This window comes from Theobroma cacao, chromosome 3 (genome assembly GCF_053813885.1).
Source record: "Theobroma cacao isolate CCN51 chromosome 3, ASM5381388v1, whole genome shotgun sequence".
Taxonomy (NCBI): Eukaryota; Viridiplantae; Streptophyta; class Magnoliopsida; order Malvales; family Malvaceae; genus Theobroma; species Theobroma cacao.
This window is the reverse complement of record NC_142641.1, coordinates 36101974-36114352: the sequence shown is the minus strand read 5'-3', so window position 1 is coordinate 36114352 and position 12379 is coordinate 36101974. Positions and strand designations below refer to the sequence as shown.

General features: G+C 37.7%; 3 protein-coding genes across 7 annotated transcripts; 2 read left to right on the top strand and 1 right to left on the bottom strand.

Moving 5' to 3' along the window:
- Positions 1-38: 38 nt before the first annotated feature.
- LOC18605099 (snurportin-1 protein) lies at positions 39-4654 on the bottom strand. 2 transcript variants are annotated; one of them, XM_007037915.3, is made up of 8 exons: positions 4233-4654; positions 3898-4084; positions 3688-3799; positions 3549-3600; positions 2452-2566; positions 1864-1956; positions 1171-1314; positions 39-461 (listed from the first exon to the last, which is right to left on the bottom strand). In XM_007037915.3, the coding sequence occupies exons 1-8, from the start codon at positions 4592-4594 to the stop codon at positions 345-347; spliced, it is 1182 nt and encodes a 393-aa protein (XP_007037977.3). In that variant the 5' UTR covers positions 4595-4654; the 3' UTR covers positions 39-344. The 2 variants fall into 2 exon arrangements, with proteins under 2 accessions (XP_007037977.3, XP_007037976.3); XM_007037914.3 differs by having other exon boundaries at positions 3549-3799.
- Positions 4655-4776: 122 nt separating this feature from the next.
- On the top strand, positions 4777-10869 carry LOC18605097 (uncharacterized). Of its 4 annotated transcripts, none has more exons than XR_001927224.2 (7): positions 4779-5021; positions 7591-8073; positions 8740-8910; positions 9004-9093; positions 9287-9407; positions 9517-9589; positions 10441-10869. XR_001927224.2 is itself a non-coding variant. In XM_018118132.2 (6 exons), exons 2-6 carry the CDS (start codon positions 7900-7902, stop codon positions 9519-9521), a joined length of 561 nt encoding a protein of 186 aa, XP_017973621.1. In that variant the 5' UTR covers positions 4779-5021; positions 7591-7899; the 3' UTR covers positions 9522-9896. The 4 variants fall into 4 exon arrangements, 1 of the variants encoding a protein (XP_017973621.1); XR_001927223.2 differs by having other exon boundaries at positions 9517-9655; XR_016025444.1 differs by lacking the exon at positions 10441-10869 and having other exon boundaries at positions 4777-5021; positions 9004-9173; positions 9517-9616.
- EMB3141 (Pentatricopeptide repeat (PPR-like) superfamily protein) lies at positions 5020-7327 on the top strand. Its single transcript, XM_007037913.3, has one exon. The coding sequence runs from the start codon at positions 5075-5077 to the stop codon at positions 7181-7183; it is 2109 nt and encodes a 702-aa protein (XP_007037975.3). The 5' UTR covers positions 5020-5074; the 3' UTR covers positions 7184-7327.
- Positions 10870-12379: the final 1510 nt, after the last annotated feature.

Here is a 12379-nt window from a genome sequence, read left to right as displayed (position 1 = left end):
TAGAACTTGCAAAGTTACAGGGCAAACCTATACAAAAATAATAATAATAATGATTTTTCTTTCTGGCACAAGAATAGAGAATTTTGGTTGAACCTAACATCTGTATCGAAACCCTCCACCCCCTTGCCACTTGGGCCAAGCCGACTGAAGTTACACATCACATTTATGCCAAAAACTCCTTTGTTTTTGTGCTTGGTAAAATTACAAAAACAGCCATCTCATGCATGCAAGTCATCCAGTGGTGACCTGCAAGGAAGTCTTCAGGAGAACTGTAGTCCATGACGGGGCCTAAACTTAGCATGGTAGGCATACCAACATCAAACCTCCCATAACTATGGACATAGTCAACCGACCATCTCTACATCACAAGGTTTCTTCTCTTGATCATCTGGTGAGTTGATAGATGCTAGTAGATCATCTATCTTCAGAGGAGAATGCCGAACTGTAAACTGGAACACAACCTGCAGAGCAAATTCCAAGCTATTTTATAATTCAAAGATGCACCAGAGGATTATTACATGCAATAATTTGGTAGGCTGATAAAGGAATGGGCATCAGTAATCATTTAGAGCAAAAAAGATGAAATTAAAACACAGAAAGACAAGCATGCATGAAGATAATTGATCTGCAATTGTCTGTCTCTATTGAGAAACAACAGATCTTTGAATCAATGCAGCAGCATGTAAGAAAAGAAACACTAACCTGTTTCAATTTTGCTCAAGTACATTTCAGGAAAGAGAATCAACTACTTTGGTTGGGATCAAAAGTTTCTCAACAAGTTGATGCAACGATACGTGCATCTATCCACCCCACACAGAGTTGAGTTCAAATCCCCCATTCCCCCAATTAAAAAGATACTCTGAATGTTGAATAGACGAACCAAACAATCATAATAATATATATTTTGAGGCCAATTTTATAAACTTTTTCACAGCACCACAAGGGAATTAAACAATTATTCCTACCATACTTACTCCTTAATCTATTTCACAAAGAGGTGTAGTACGGAAAATTCGTCTCAAACAATAGCAAAATCCAACATTTTGGCATTGTCATCACATGATTTGGGGAGTTTTGGTTTTGATTTAATAGGATAAGTTTATTTAAGATCAGTTAAAATTAAAGGCAAATATCAACTATAAAGTGCATCCTGAATGATTTTCTACCAACCTTTGAGTAACTATCTGCAAAAGCACGTCCTCGATTTGCCTTGCCAAGATAATTCAAATCAGCCTTGTCAAGCTTCCCATCCACAAAACTCAATCCTCCATCACTAACAGCGAATCGTAAAAGGTTCCCTGAATGCAGCCCTGACTGTGCATTTGGAAGAGTGAGGATATCATAGAAAAGAAAAGAGAAAGCTCAAATTTTAGCAAACTGGAAGAAGGGGAGGGGACGCCTCAATATTTTACAAATTATTTTCCTTTCTAGCTATATTTCATGCACCCTGGCTCATGATAGTAAACATTGCCAGTGTAATGGCACATCAACAAGGTGAAGCTGGGGTTCTCTGTTTCCTTATGTTTCAATTAACAGACAACATCTATACCCATTACCATTCCCCAGGAGGTCCCCCAACTGATAGAACTAGGGGCTTTGAACTCAGAAGTCATGGATTCAAATGTTAGGAAGGGGAACTAGGATTTATAGGATGGGAGGGAGCTACCTTCATGTAAGTAGCTCAAAGCCCAACAGGCACACAACTTACCAAATTGATGCAACCGCTCACTGTATTGATACATTATAAACTTTAAAGAATCAAATATCGATGTCAAATTATAGATGAAGAAATCATTACACTTAGTTTAAAGCAACAATTAACGCATTATGTCTCTGGCTCAGTATGGGCATCTACTACCATACCTTCTGTATGATATCCCCATCTAAGTAGCCAAAAAGCACAGGTGGATCATCTGATGTAACCAGTTTTCCATTGTCTTGCAACTCCAAAACTACCTAATAACAAACGAAAGAAGAGCAACTGAAATAATACTGTTATGGCTTTACTCCATATGTATAAATTTATCAAAAACAAGATACTAGTTTTTTGTTATTTGTCTTAAACTCCAGAACTATATTTTTCTCTTTACTCCAGTTTAGTGCAAAAGGGTAATTTAAATGTTATTTCGTAGCTCCAGAAAACTTTGTTTTTAAATTTCATAGCTAAAAGTTATTCTAGAAAGAGTAATTGTCTGAACCAAGCCATGAGACAGCACATGCATTTTCTCTGTTATATCGCGTATACCAATTGATGATCATAAGAGGAACTTATCCATGTCAAAATTTCTATTTACAGAATATACCTTGTGCAAATTAATTACATTAATCATTGCTCTTCAGCAAATAACAATGAAAAAGAAACATATCCTAATTAACTAATTTGAGGGAGTAACAAGGAAGGAACAAGGGCATAGGAAGCATAGCTGAATAATAAATGTTACGTCAAAATACCTGTTGTTGGCTTGGAATCTCTCCTTTACTATCCGTGTCAATAACATATTGACTACAGTTCTCATCCTTCCAAACTAATACCAGAGGCGTGTTTCCAGTTTGATAGTGAGCATGCCTATGAAGGAAAGAAAACAAAGATCAACAGCGAAAAGACACAAACAGGAGAGAGACTAAATATGCTACAAATCAAAATTGAGAGGTTCTAATGCTAATACAAAATTTAAGAACAGGAAAAAAAAGAATAAGAAAAAGCAATGGCTTTCCATCTTCCACAGTGGATGAATAAAAAAAAGGTTTCATCTATGCTTTACTAATACATCTTACCTACTAAATTAGGAGCAGCATCCTTCCAACCAATGAAGAAAGTCCAATTTTACAACTCTTTTTACTAGAAAAATCCATTACAATAGGCAAAGACATCACTGCATACTCCTAAGACTCTCATCCCATTATTGAACCAGCACCACACAAAAGCTAGGCACACCAGCTTTGAATAGGTACTCTAAATTTACACCATACTTCAGACTACAAAATTATACCAATTCCTTAGATCACAGGAGAAAATTAAAATGAAAGCAATACCAATCATCCATGCAAAAAACCTTAATGCTCCATCTCTTGAGGCTTGGTCATGCTAGAAAAGGCACCATAGATGAAAGACATTGCTATGAAATGGAAATGCATTAAACAGAACTTCTGGTTTTTACCAAGATATGGTGAAGATATTTCGATGCTCAATCAACCAAAATTTTTGGAAACTACATTACAGTATTTTTCCTCATGATTGTGGACCCAAAAATAAGAAGGGCTGCACCTACTGGGCTCAGAACAGGCTTACCTTTTATAGGTACTGATAAGTGGCTCAGCACATATCAAGCACCCCATATAAAGGAGCCCCTCGGAATTTGAACCTGCTATCTAAATATGATAGTTGTTTGTGACTCTGTCACGGAATTAGCTAGTCTATCTCAATTCATAACTAACATTAAGGAAACGCAAAAGACATGGCACCAATTACAGAATAAATCCTATTCAACTAAAGACAATGCGAGAAAGAATGAAAAGCTAATCACATATTGTTGAGGAAAAGAACTCACTTGTTATAAAACAATAGCCCATCCTTGACATAAGGCACAACTCCAGTATATGCTGCATATAAACCATTCTGATCACAAGTATACACAGGTACAGTGCTGAATCTAAATTTATGATAATATGAAGGAGGATTGCAAGCACCACTCTCTTCGATCTTCGAGTTCAACCAAAAGAATCTAAACTCAGAAGTGCAATCATAGAGAGAGTATCCATTCCAACAAACCATATCAATCACATAGTAAGTCTGATCCAGCTGCAACAAGAATCAAACAACAACAACCAAATCAAGACCAATCAATATAACAGCACTAATATAATTTTACCTTTTTCCTTTTTAGGGGTTTTCTATACCTCGTGGAAAATGCAGTCCAGGATACAATATGATTGACCGGAACCTGAGCTGTCTCTGGTCTTGGCTCCGGCCGGTAAAGCCGACGGGAAATGATGCAAAATAGAGCCGTTTCGTTGCCTGCTCACTGTGGTTCCGCTTGATGAAACCACGAAGCATCGCTTTCCAGCTGGCCTTGCAAATACATACCTATAAAACACACACACAACTTTGAATCTTTAAAAACTTACTCAAGAGCAAATTAAAACGTTTCAAAACGTAGCCTTACAAATCCCTTATTACCACAAAAAAGGTAAAAAATAATAAATAAAAAAAAGGAGCGGAAGAGAGTAATTACCAGTCTTGGCTCAAGCGATCAGGGACGTCGATCATCCACTCAGGAAGCATAAGCTGTCTCGCGAACCATTTTCGCACTTCTGGTCCTCGGAGCTTCGAAGCCCGAGGGACATCGAGGTCCTTCGACAAAGTTCCAGATTCTTTCTCGATTTCAGGTGCAGTTTCGAGTTCGATGTCGGATTGTTCTGGTTCTGATTCAGGGACTGGAGACTGGAGCGAGAGAATAGAGGAAGCCAAGCAGCGAGCTTGCTGTTGAGCGTCGCGGCGATTCTGTTCTTGACGGAGCAGCGAGAGCTCCCTGCGCTTCTGCTGATCGGAAATCGCAGCTCGCTTGAACGGACGGCGGAGATCGTGCGGCGCCATTGCTTAAAGTGCGCACCTTTTCACTCAACTTAACGGACCATACTTCGGTCTAGTCTCCTTTTTTCAAACGGTTTAAAATTATAAGCTTGCAAGGCGGTTCATTTAAACGACATCGCATCGCTGCTGTATGTATTGTCTATTTTTTTTTTTTAAATTAAAAGGAAACGCAATGTCATTTTGGGGATTCGTTGTTTCTCCCAAATATCTGGCGAAGGTAGTTGGAAGCACCACAACTGCTTTTTTTAACAGTACACGCAGGGCGGATATCTCGATGCTCAAAGTCTCTCAAAACCCACATTTGTTTTCTTTCTTATTAAGAACATGAAAGCAACTACACCAAGCAAATCTCTTCCTTTCTTCACCTCAAAAAAACTCCAACTCCAACGTCAAAGTTTCTCTTTAACTCTACAGACCCTTCTCTTCAAAGGTACAGTTTGTTATCTCTTATTAGAATCGCTGCTTTATCTTTAATTTTCAATCATGGAAATCCCACTCGCTCGATACCAATGCATGTCATTAGATCAAATGCAGACTAGTTGTAGCTTTCCGTCATCAAACAATAAGGTTTTCACAACAAAGCCTTTTTTTTCCGGTTATTGTTTTCGGTTCGATCGGAGAAAACGGAGTTACCCATTTGATAAAATCATGTGTTTTTCACTAGAGCATGGGCTACAGCCGCGGCGGCCCAAGCCGAAACCTTCTAGGAATACTAATCCTGAAATGAAAGAAACAGAAGAGACTCAGGTTAGGAAACCCAGTGTGGGGCTTTGTAGTCAGATAGAGAAGTTGGCTTTGTGTAATAGGTATAGAGAAGCGCTTGAATTGTTTGAGATTTTGGAACTTGAAGGTGGTTTTGATGTGGGTTTAAGCACATATGACGCACTAGTGAGCGCGTGTATTGGGTTGGGTTCTGTTAGAGCAGTGAAGAGAGTGTTTAATTACATGATAAATAATGGGTTTGAGCCAGATCAGTATATGAGTAACAGGGTGCTGCTTATGCATGTAAAATGTGGGATGATGATCGATGCGCGTAAGTTATTTGATGAAATGCCGGAGAGGAATTTGGTTTCATGGAATACCATCATCGTGGGGCTGGTGGATTTTGGGGATTACTTGGAGGCGTTTAGGTTGTTTCTGATTATGTGGGAGGAGTTCTCTGACTGTGGATCTCGAACTTTTGCCACGATGATTCGGGCATCTGCAGGGTTGGAACTCATTTCAGTAGGAAGGCAACTGCATTCATGTGCGGTGAAGATGGGTGTTGATGAAGATATCTTTGTGTCTTGTGCACTGATTGACATGTATAGTAAGTGTGGCAGCATCGAGGATGCACAATGGGTTTTTGCTGACATGCCAGAGAAGACTACTGTAGGATGGAATTCCATTATAGCAGGTTATGCTCTCCATGGTTACAGTGAGGAAGCGCTGAGTATGTTTTATGCGATGCATGATTCTGGTGTTAAGATGGATCATTTTACGTTTTCAATGATTATAAGAATTTGTTCAAGGTTAGCATCAATTGAACATGCTAAGCAAGCTCACGCAGGTCTAGTTCGTTATGGTTTTGGGTTGGATATAGTGGCTAACACAGCTCTTGTGGACTTCTATAGCAAATGGGGGAGAATAGAAGATGCTCGACGTGTTTTTGACAGGATGCCTTGCAAGAATACCATATCTTGGAATGCTTTAATTGCGGGGTATGGTAATCATGGTCGGGGAGCTGAGGCTGTGGACTTGTTTGAGAAAATGCTTCGAGAAAGAATGAGACCTAACCATATTACTTTTCTTGCTGTATTATCTGCTTGTAGCTATTCGAGATTATTTGAACGTGGTTGGGAAATTTTTCAGTCCATGAGTAGAGATCATAAGATCAAGCCGCGTGCAATGCATTACGCTTGTATGATTGAACTATTAGGTCAAGAGGGACTTCTAGATGAAGCCTTTGCTTTGATAAGAGGTTCTCCCTTCAAGCCTACAGCAAACATGTGGGCAGCTTTGCTAACAGCTAGTCGTGTCAATGGGAATTTGGAGCTTGGGAAATTTGCAGCTGAGAAACTGTACGGAATGGAACCTGAAAAGCTTAGTAATTATGTTGTGCTTTTGAATATCTACAACCAATCTGGCAAGTTAAAGGAAGCAGCTGCTGTTTTACAGACTTTGAAAAGGAAGGGATTGAGAATGCTTCCAGCCTGCAGTTGGATTGAAGTTAACAAACAATCACACGTTTTCCTTTCAGGAGACAAATGCCATGTCCAGACAAATGAGATTTACCAGAAAGTTGATAGCTTGGTACTCGAAATTTCAAAGCATGGTTATGTTCCTGAGGAGAAAACATTGCTTCCTGATGTGGACGAACAGGAGCAGCGTGTGTTGTTGTACCACAGCGAGAAATTAGCAATAGCTTTTGGACTGATAAATACTACGAATGGATTACCTCTGCAAATCGTGCAGAGCCATCGAATTTGTAACGACTGCCACAATGCTATTAAGTTGATAGCTCTGGTTACTCGACGGGAAATTGTCGTGAGAGATGCCAGAAGATTCCACCATTTCAAAGATGGGAGCTGTTCTTGTGGTGATTATTGGTGATGTTAAAACTTAAAATAAATATTGTTGAAGGTTCTAGGAATTTTGTCACCTGATATTTTCTATGGCCACTGGTCTGATTATTTCTCCATCACCGATTTTTCCTCTTTATTACAAATAATATAAGTCCAAATGTTGTAGTTGTAATTTTTCATAGTTCATTAATAGAAAATTAATTCTTTTGTGCAAGAAATTCTGCAATCTTCTAGTTCAAGCATCTGAGCCATTCTTCATTTCATTTTCTCGTATTATAACCTGATGAGGGATAAGCAAGCAAATCCATAGGTCCAAAGTAATTGCTTGTCTATAAGAACAAAGCTAGTACTACAGATTTGATGCCAAAAATCTCAGAGAATACACATAATTATGTTTATTTCTTTGCATTTTCTCATTGCCTTGTATTCCTGCAGAATATAATTTGTAAGGCTAGATTTCTCAACAGTGAGTTGGGCCCCCGAGCATTTGGGCCCAAGGGCCCTCTTAAAAGAAGCTCCAGAAGAAGTTGGGTTCCCTCATCCCTGGTGGCTTACTTTCAATTTCTACAGTCTTAAGTCTCGGCGTAACTTCCGTCGAGGGCCTTGAGTTGAGCTGCAGATTTCTGTGTCATTAGGGCGAGGAAAATCCAATTACGCAGGTGTTTTTTCTATTTTTTTTCTTGTTCTCCTAAAAGAGCTTTGAGCTGCTGAGCATCAAATTTTGAAGTGGGTATAAGATAATAAATGGAGCGGACGCTGTGGGGACATCTACCGCTGTTAGTAAGAGCGAACTCCAAAGAATCGGTGGAATACATTCTTCAATCCCTCTGGAAAACTCGCAAGACTGGCCTCGACGCCGATGACCGCCGCCTCATCTGCGAAATGCTTCAGCTCCAAAACGACTCCGACCTCGACCCCGTAATTAACCGCTCCCTCGGGCACTCACACACTCTCTATATATACAAAAAGACTTGTATTTCGTTATTATTACTTGCTTAAAGTACCATGTTTTTACTAAGCAATAGATTTTATTTGGATATTATTGCCCATTTCCATAGTTATCTCTACAGGATGCTAGTTTTGACTAATACTGGTAGAGAAAGCAAACAAGTAAGTAAGAGGAAGAATTTTGTAGATTAAGTTTCAGTATCATTGGTTTTCTTATACTCAAATATCTCTAGTTGGCATCAAGATGGTGGAATTGAGTTGTGATTGCTATGTGCAGGAATTTTCATTGGAATTATTTCCGCGGGTTGTTTTCTGGATTTTGCTTTCCATAGACTTTGGCTCTTCAAATAAACTGTTGCGCCACACTGATATTTCTCATTATCTGATGCAACATGCTCTCGACTTAAAAGGGAAAAAAAAATGATATTGATTCCTATATTGGTTTCAAATGCTTATGCCCCTCATATTCGAAATTGCAGTTGTGAACCTAATATTGAGTATAAAATTTTTATAATTTTTCTTCAAATTGGCATTTATCCATTACGTGCTCAAAATGCATTAAATCTTTTAACTTATCTAGTTGTTGTTAATCAACCCAACTTAGTAAGAATAATTATGTGTGCTTCTCCTTTGCAGCTTCTTGTATGTCTCCGCATGTTAATCCGCAGATGTGTGTATGAGAATATCAGCAAAGATGATATCCAAAAGCTCTTTCCACATGAGGTTCTTCCTGAATTACAAAGGCTATTGACACTTTTGTTGCAAAAGTTTCAAAAAGAGTGGCGGGCAGAGATACACAAGGATGAGGTCAGATATTTATTATGGTCTATTACAAGCACATTTATCTCAATTGCATTGGATGCACTATGTAATCCTAATTTTAAAATCAATCATATTCAGGTTTCTTTACCACGCTTAAAGGCAATGACTTGGAATATGGGGAATCAGGACAGTGAAGTGACAGAGCCGGTGGCTGTTATCAATTTGAAGGTATCAGTTTTGTTGGCAAGTTAGTTGCCATCGATGCCTCTTTGTTGAAGATTGGAAATTTTTACTAACTATGACATTGGGTAAATAAACATCTTTAAAATGCTTACTGAAACATATAGTCTTCTTTAGCAGCACAACTTTCTCTATTCTCCCAAAGCGGTGATAAGATGATTTTATCTTGCACTTTATGCAGCTCCAAAATGATACACAGGCTCCCCAAGAAGAGTTGGATTTGAAATTCCAATTAGCTAAAGAAACCCTGGATACAATGCTGAAGTCTATGTACTGTATAAGAGATCAGTTGTCTAATTTGGGTCATTACTCTAACTTTCCTTTTCAATTCCAGTTATAGTTTAGGCAGTATAAAGATATGTCTCTTTCAGATTTGCTAATCTAAATATGTTTTCTTATTTTTTTTTTCAGGGTGAGACATCAAATGGACTTTTCTCCCAGGAAATGTATGCAGTGTAATTTACCAATGATATCGCATAGAATGGTACAGACGCACAGCTTTCCCCTCAAAGTCCAGTGTTCTCTAGATTTGACTTCATCTGTAATCTTGGTGAACAACTTTTCTAGCTAGCATATTATGTTAACCTTTATTTGTTTAACCTGCCTATGTGAGGGAAACAAGGGATAAGGAGAAGGGCCAATGAATAAAATGACCTTCCACCCCTAATCCAGTCAAAACCCCCAACATTGCCACCAAACACACACACACAGCCTCTCCTTTCATTTTCCTTTTGTGTAACTGTACTGTCTCCACGAGAGAGAGTACTAAAGTATGGAGCAAATTAGCATAACTTTGAGTGGCATGACTAACTAATAGGAGCTATAGGACTAGCAATGTCAAAACTGGGATAGAAGAATTAGAATCAGAATATAACTTTAGGCACTATTTGGTTGTACCTACTTTTGGTACTTTAGAAAAGGAAAATATATTTAAAGAAACATGTGAAGCTGATATGTATTAATAAAAGTGTTAGCAGTAGTGGACGGCCATCACTAATTCTGAGACTTTTCAAGAGTGGATATCAAAGTATGTAGCAAATGAAAATAACTTGGTAGCGATTATCTGATGGAGCAATAGAACTACCCATGTCAAAATCAGGACAGAAGACTTATAATCAGAAATATCGCTTTAGGCACTACATTTGGTTGTACTTCGTTTGGTACTTTAAAAAATGGGTAAAATATTGTTAAAGAAGCATGTGAAGCCGATATTTTGAGATCAATGAAAATGTTGGCAGTAGTGGTAAAAATGGTTGAGTGGGGAAAAGGAATTATGTCTCCTGAAAGCAATAATTGGATGCTTGAACTAAATAGTAAATATGCATATTGTTTCAGGTTTTCTTCTAATAACAACAGTGCCCTGTGGAAGAAGAAAGAGTGCTTTGCTTTGGTTTTATCTACCTATGCTTTTGACAGTTGTGGAATCATAGATTATTTGAGATTGACCATGACCAAAAGCCAAGTTTGAGTGTTTGATCCACATGAAATGGACCTGTAGCCAGTAGCCAATAGCCAGGGTTCCTTCGTGTTTCGCCTGGTTGGATCATAAGCATTGAAAGTTCAAGGGTTTGACAAGGTTGATCAGAGTTTTACTTGTATTTAATTTCTATTAAATATGAGAGAGAGTGTTGCAATGTCTTGTTATAATCATAAGGATATTAATAGCCGTATCTCACATGCAAAGATATTTGGTGTTACCCATGGTGGCCTAATGATTCTAGTTTGACTCTTCAAATTTTTTTGAGTCATTCTGTTTTGCTTCGATATCATATGAGTCATCCAAAGTTTGGTAAAATTGACATATTCAAACCTAAAGTGATGGTTAATGCACATGACAAGTTTTCTATGGGTGTAGCTGCAATTCAATCTGTAGTTAGAGTCTTGATTCCGACGGGCACGTCAAGTCAGCTTAGCCCAAAATGGAATTCATTTTCAGTTGGCTCCACGTGACAAAGACAACCATTTTCAAGGTAAAGTAACCGCTTTCACAAACAAAAGGTTCTGCCATTGTAGGTTGCATGTACGATTCCTCGTGTAATCTTTGCAGTAAATAATATGAAATTCTAGTTAACCTTTTTGGAATAGAAAATGGATCAATTTGTATGAATATAATCTTTGCATGCCCAAAATAAAATTAATCTGGTTTACAACAGCTTCCATGGTTTTCATCATCCTCCATGAATTGATCTTAGCAGGACAGCCCAGGAAAGATGTTGAAATGGCGGGTTAGTTTAATTAATTTAATTTGAAAATCCTTGAGCACTTTCACACTGATTATCATGTGAAAATAAGATAGTAGCACAATTAATAAAGGATTGACTTGTTTACTTAACATCAAAAGCATTTGTCTTGCCTTGATTCTGAACCGAAAATTCATGTTCCCAACACATCTAATATCTAATTGTTTAATGAAAATGACAAAAAACAGAAGAAACTTCAAAGTCTTAGCCGTTGGCTTCTCTAATGTAGTGTGAATACAAACTTGATCGACCGTGTTGGGTGAGGCAAAATAATTTTGACAAGAGACTCACTCACCCTTATCAGGTCCGGATATGGACTCAGCTTGGCAGGATCAACAGCTAACTGTGTGCCCCGAGCCCTCAAGGGGTGCTTGATGCTTTGCTTTTGCCTAGAAAAAGATCTAATCTCCCATTGGCGGCCTTGAGTTGACAATTACACAAGTGGAACATATAACATTATTATTTATAATCGGGGCATCCTCCTAACCAGCAGGTAGCCGGTTTTGTTGATTGAAATGTGAACCATTTTGCAACCACCTTCGGACATTTAACAACTAGTGAGCCGCGATGGAAAATTCAAAGGAAAAAAAAAAAAAACAAGGTCCCTATATTTAAATAAATAAATAAATAAATATACATATGTGAGGTTGAATTTATGAGATAAAAGGGTTATATTTAATGTAAGATCAATTACCTAATTAGTGTTTTTAATAAACTTTAAAAAAGTCATCGATTTAGATGTAATCAAAGAAATGTCGACCCAAATCAATTGTTTTATCGAAACCTTACTAAAAAACATTAGCTGATGACCGAAATCATATCAAAGCACATCTTGTTAATATATTTAAATAAAAATCTTATATCGTTATCGATAGGTAATAATAGTTTAATAGAGTAAGATTTAAAATATATATATATATATATATATATATATTTGCGTCAGATGTTAGTAACTCTGACGGTACTGTAGACACAATCACTCAAAGTTTCTTACATAGAAAAGAAATAATAGTAAAAAAAAAAAGACTTTGCAT

Coding starts and splice junctions, on each gene's coding strand:
- LOC18605099 (XM_007037914.3), bottom strand. CDS start 4,594: ATGGCGCCGCACGATCTCCGCCGTCCGTTCAAGCGAGCTGCGATTTCC. Junction 4,085..4,232: donor GATCGCTTGAGCCAAGACTG/GTAATTACTCTC, acceptor TGTGTTTTATAG/GTATGTATTTGCAAGGCCAG. Junction 2,567..3,548: donor GGGCTATTGTTTTATAACAA/GTGAGTTCTTTT, acceptor TTTCCTTCATAG/GCATGCTCACTATCAAACTG.
- EMB3141 (XM_007037913.3), top strand. CDS start 5,075: ATGGAAATCCCACTCGCTCGATACCAATGCATGTCATTAGATCAAATG.
- LOC18605097 (XM_018118132.2), top strand. CDS start 7,900: ATGGAGCGGACGCTGTGGGGACATCTACCGCTGTTAGTAAGAGCGAAC. Junction 8,074..8,739: donor ACGACTCCGACCTCGACCCC/GTAATTAACCGC, acceptor TCTCCTTTGCAG/CTTCTTGTATGTCTCCGCAT. Junction 9,094..9,286: donor TGGCTGTTATCAATTTGAAG/GTATCAGTTTTG, acceptor CACTTTATGCAG/CTCCAAAATGATACACAGGC.